Source organism: Mercenaria mercenaria, chromosome 9 (assembly GCF_021730395.1).
Source record: "Mercenaria mercenaria strain notata chromosome 9, MADL_Memer_1, whole genome shotgun sequence".
NCBI classification, from domain to species: Eukaryota; Metazoa; Mollusca; class Bivalvia; order Venerida; family Veneridae; genus Mercenaria; species Mercenaria mercenaria.
In genome coordinates this window covers 63,958,777-63,964,563 of record NC_069369.1, presented here as the reverse complement: position 1 = coordinate 63,964,563, position 5,787 = coordinate 63,958,777, and the positions used below count along the sequence as shown (strand labels likewise).

Here is a 5,787-nt window from a genome sequence, read left to right as displayed (position 1 = left end):
TCCACTTGATGCCGAAAGCTATTCTGATTTCCTTTCACATGTCTTCCCTTCTAAAATTTAAAAAGCTCATCTGTCATGCAAACATTTATATAACAAAATGAACAGCTTACACATGTTCTAAACATTCCAGAACACTACTTGTTCACTCTATTGAATAAGCTTTAAATTGGTAAAAGGACTGTGATCTTATTTATATTTCAGTTGGCCTAATATAACTAAATATATAGTACGTGCATTTATGCATTTATCGGTACACAGTTGGCTGCGCAATTTGTACATGCATAGTGATGATTTAAATTTGTTTTGTCCTGATTAAGCCATAACTGCTTAAGTATTTGGATGTGCTAGTTACGGTTAAGGTATTGTGTTTATAATGCCGTTTAATTTTAGCGGAAAGAAAATGTTGGTGACTGGGGCAGGGAAAGGCATCGGACGTGGTGTAGCTATTGCACTGAGTCAAAGCGGATGTAAAGTTTATGCTCTAAGTCGGACAAAGTCTACGCTTGATACATTAGTGGAGGAATATTCAAGCATTGCACCCATCGAAGCTGACTTATGTAATTGGGACGATACAAGAGCAAAGTTAGAAAAACTTGAAGCTTTGGACGGTTTGGTGAATAATGCTGGCATAACTGGTCATGATTACACAGCATTGGAGTGTCCAAGAGAGTACTTGTGTAAGATACTGGATAACAACCTTCTTAGTGCAATAAACTGTTCACAAGTGGTCGCTAAGAAAATGATAGAAGTCAAAGTTAAAGGATCAATAGTCAACGTATCGAGTATAGGAGGCTTAGCTTCAGCTCCAAATGCACTACCGTATGTCGTGTCAAAAGCTGGAACGAATATGGCAACCAAACAGTTCGCTCTAGAACTCGGACCACATGGTATCCGTGTGAACTCCGTGAACCCGGCAATCGTAAGGACACCAATGATGCAAGACCTCATCGAGAAAGGTTTACCGGTGGAAAGGTTAGCTATCGAAAGATGCCCAATGGGCAGGATAATAGAGGTACATGAAGTCGTAGATCCGATCCTGTATCTCTTAAGCGATCACTCATCCGTGGTGACTGGACAGACTCACGTTGTAGATGGCGGTGTGCTCTCTAATATTACGGTCAAAATATAACTCTCTAAAGTGGTCAACGTGCAACTTAGTACCATTATAGTTGCAGTGTAACTCTGTAACATTACGATCAAAGTGTAACTCTCTAACATCGCGATCAATGTGTATCTCTCTAACATTACGATCAAAATCTAACTCTCTAATATCATGGTCAAAGTGCAACTTTGTACCATTACAGTTACAGTATAACTCTGTAACATTACGATCAATGTTTAACTCTGTAACATTACGATTAAAGTTTATCTCCCTAACATTACGGTAAAAGTGTATCATGAAGTAGCGAGAGAAGTCAACTTATATTCATTTATCACACACGAATATGTTGATGGAATTCAGAGACCATGTCAAAAGTGGAGAACTTCCTTTTACGGTTCATGAAACTATTGTTAAGATAATTTTAAATTTAGTCTAAATGAGCAGCGCTAACATTTCCAATCTGGGCACCCAGGCAATTCTTCTAATCGATAGTGCTGAAAACAATGTGTGATATATTTGAATATTGTGCAGACACTTTTTAACACACCAAGGCTAATTAGATCAATAGAACTGGATAGCTTGTCGGATGGGCGGACAAATGGATGGATAAGTGTTTTGTTTATTATTTAAGAAATAATAAATATCTCCATATATTCTATCAGTTAATAAAATATGGGCAGTCGATCGGATGCGTAATAATTAAATCACGAGTGCGTAGTTTTCGGATGCGTAATAATTAAATCACGAATGCGTAGTGTTCGGATGCGTAATAATTAAATCACGAGTGCGTAGAACGAGTGATTTAATATTTGCATCCGAACGACTGCCTATATTTTATTAAATGGTAAAATTATTTGAACATATTTATTATTTCGATTCTAACCACGCAAATTCTTCGCTTTTTACAGCACTAAATTTAAGCTCGATACATCATTCGGCTGGCCATATGCTATTATAAAAACCTCCCCACGAATGGAAAGCGTTGCATAAATTGTAATTTGCCAATAGTCAGAAAATATTAATTAAAGTATTAAGTAGTTACTGCTGTGAAAATATTATTTTCAATAACATCTAACTTCGGATATGGAAATCAGAAGTAAATACTCCATTCAAAGTTTATCTATACAGTTTCGAAAAATAGTACACGTAACCTATGTTGACACTTAAACATAAACACCAGAACATAGCGGCATATGAAGACGTAAACACATTAGTCTGGAAGAATGGAGCATGTATTATAATTGATTTACTGTTAAAGTAGAATCTAGTTGACACTTGTGGTGACTACAACGCAGAAATTGTAATCTACGTAGACGACCAGATATAAAGCTAGATGCACTGATGTTGAAGTACTGTCTAGACTGACTGGAACATTTTCTTACGGTTAGAAATTATTTGTTTCAGAAAATTTGATGTACTTTTTATTACTACTAGTCTACTTAGCCCTGAAAAAGTCGAGTATTTAGTTGGCATATACGGAAGCAGAGTAGAATCTCACAGTCATGTTACAAGCGTAGGGTGGAACGGAACAGCTATATTTTATCGTAGATTCATGTATAGGCGATTTCACTATAAACACATGGAGCCATTTCGGTTGAGGTAGTTCTGCATATGGGCATTTAAGTAAAACATTTACGCTTGTAACATGACTGTGAGATTCTACTCTGCTTCTGTGTAAGTGACTTATTCTTGCATTTAAATTACATTGATACAATGGTAAATTGATATTTTAATATTCTTTGTCCCAATTTCTAATTTCTATGTTCCATTTTCTTATTTCTTTGTATGGAAAAGATAATCAGTAGTGTAAAACATAACATTTTATCAAAAACATTCCTGCATGCAAAGTGGATTTTACATATTTGCTATGTTTAAATTGTTAATGCTGAAGTTTTAATTTTTCTACGCCGTAAATTTCTTTCTCTAGGTCCTAAATTGCTAATCGCTAACTGTAAATTTCATAACTCACTTTACAAGTGTTTCATCAAGTCTCATTATTCGCATTTCTTTTCATTCAGAAAGTATTTCTCGATTGTATAATCAATTTCAAACATATATTACATCATTTAGAAGTTATAATAGGAAACTTGTCTCGTACGCATCTAAAAGTTACAATGTAAGAAATAGAATTTAGAAGGGTACCAGTAAAATTGGTATCCAGCTACATAGAAATTATAACAAAGAAGGAACCAGAAATACCGATTCCCTTTTAAGACAGAGTGCGCTCCAATCTAGACTACTTTACGGCACAATGGTTTCCAGGGGTTTCCCAATGTTATAAATAGCAACTCGACTCTTCAAAAACTCTGTCTGGAGGAGGACCACTTCGTTCATTTCGTAGCCAATTATGTATGTTTATAAACCTATCTGTCGAAATACTGACTTGATTATAAAAATTATGATACTGTACAATTGAATTGGCCTTAGTTGCCGGTTAGCCAAATTCATTCGGCGCTCGACCCATTTTATATACTTGTCAGGCCCGGGTTCAGAATTTTATGACTTGGGGGTTGGGGTGTTGGGCGCCAGTCTAGAACGAAGACGTCATCGCCGAGGCGCATAGCAAGCGCTGAGAGCGGGTAGGTATTAGAGGGGTGCCTTTGCCCATGTTAAGGGTGTCAGGGAGGGTCCCCCGCGTGTTTCTTTTTGTTTGAAAATACAGGTATGAAATGGTGGCCTCTGGTGCATTTACTAGAGGCTGTACTCCCCTCATTTTAGGGGGTTCAGAGGCCTCTGGTCTAAATTTTGAGGTAATGGAGGGGTTACTCCCCTCTTATTGGGGGATGTGGGGGGCAGGGGGCTCTCCCCTGGAAAATTACCTGAAATACAGGTATGAAATGGTGGCCTTTGGTGCGTATCTGGGTCTAATTCTTGAGAAAAAAATATTCCTTTGCCAAAATAGTAGGTTGCATCTTTGAATGAGTAAAGGTCACTTCTCAGCCAAATGGGGTGGGGGAAGGGGGCGGGGTACGAGCCACTTCGACCCGGCCTTGGATCCGGGCCTGCTTGTCGATCATTATCGGTCAAAAATGTTCTGGGATGTTTGTTTTGGCGGATAGATCTACTTGAAACACGCTGTTGTTGCATTTACAAACATTCCCATATCTACCGTAGGTCACAGATTGAATGTATGAATAATATAGAGACTAAACGTTATGTGTGACATTAATGCCTTTCTGCATACTGGCTAGTGTACCAGAATTCGGATCTACATCTACAGTGTACTGCCCAGCAATCAATACTGATTTTAACTGGGAGGCGCTTTGTCTGGGACAGACTGCTAAAAGATGAGCAAGCTCATTCATTAGGTGCAAAGTTAAAAAAAACAACAAATTCTAAGATTAAAAACATAGGTATAGATTAGAAAGTTACAGTTGCCATTCCAAGGAGAGCACCCCCCCCCCACGTCTTCTTCCCCCCCCCCCCCCCACGCACACACACAAAGAAATGAGGGGAGTACAGCCACCAGTAAAGGCACCCTTCTAAATTCTTTTTTTTTTCAGATTGTAACTTCTAAATGCGTACGAGATAAGTTTCCTGTTATAACTTCTAAATGATGTTATATGTGTTTGAAATTGATTACACAAACAAAAAAATACTTTTTGAATGAAAAAAATCCTAATAATGAGACTTGATGAAACACTTGTAAAGTGAGTTATGAAATTATGCGATTAGCAAATAAGGACCTAGTGAAAAAATACGGCGTAGAAAAATTAAAAACTTCAGCATTAACAATTTAAACATAGCAAAATATGTAAAATCCATTTTGTATGCAGGATTTTTGTGACAAATTGTTATGTTTTACACTATTAATTATCATTTCCATACAAAGAAATTAGAAAACTGGACATAGAAATCAAAAATTGGGAGAAAAAATATTAGAATACATGTATTCATTTACCATTGTATCAATGTAATTTACATGCAAGAGTAAGTTATTTATGTGAAAGGATTTTTTACTTAAATGCTCTTCCATACTGCACGTTTAAAAAGTGTTACATTATTTATCAGGATAAATTAGGATACGGCACACAGACAGGAAATTTGTACTTCATGTGTGTTAATAGATGAAAACGACAGTATAACTTTAAAAAAAGGTATTTTATATTGAAAGAAGAAGAAAAATAAGGATATTTAACACTTTTCAGTGTATTTCGTATGTACATTTTACTATGGAGAGTAGGCTGGTACCTTATTCCTTTTTCAAATAAGGAATAAAGAACTAATTTCTTATTTCCCATTCGGGGAATACTAAAAACAATGAGAAAATGATCTTTACTCGCGGGTAAAACGGTTCACAGCATAAAATGAACACGCTAGATCAGAAAACGAACAAGTAAGAATGAAAATCCGAAAAAGGAATAAGTAACTGATTCCTTATTCCTTTCTCAAAGGTCGAATAAAGAATAGAATAAACCGAAAATGAAAACGATGACCTGTCATGAAAACCACTTTTGTAACATGCAAGAGTTGCAGTTTGAAACGGTCTCATTTTCTGGTTGTTGAATGTGTATGTCTTGTTAGATATGATATATACAGAGTCTGCAAATTCATCAAGTCAGTTGAAACATGTACGCGAAACATTAAGAACCTGTTCAGTACATCTAAGTAAGACATAAATCGTAATTACGATTCCATCTAATATAAGTCTAGTTCTTTATTCGATCTTTGTACATCTATTTTGA

At 36.3% G+C, this 5,787-nt stretch overlaps 1 protein-coding gene across 1 annotated transcript; it reads left to right on the top strand.

Annotated features, from left to right (window-relative positions):
• The first annotated feature begins 263 nt into the window (after positions 1-263).
• On the top strand, positions 264-4,791 carry LOC128559553 (L-xylulose reductase-like). Its single transcript, XM_053551567.1, has one exon. The coding sequence runs from the start codon at positions 374-376 to the stop codon at positions 1,127-1,129; it is 756 nt and encodes a 251-aa protein (XP_053407542.1). The 5' UTR covers positions 264-373; the 3' UTR covers positions 1,130-4,791.
• The last annotated feature ends 996 nt before the right edge of the window (positions 4,792-5,787 follow it).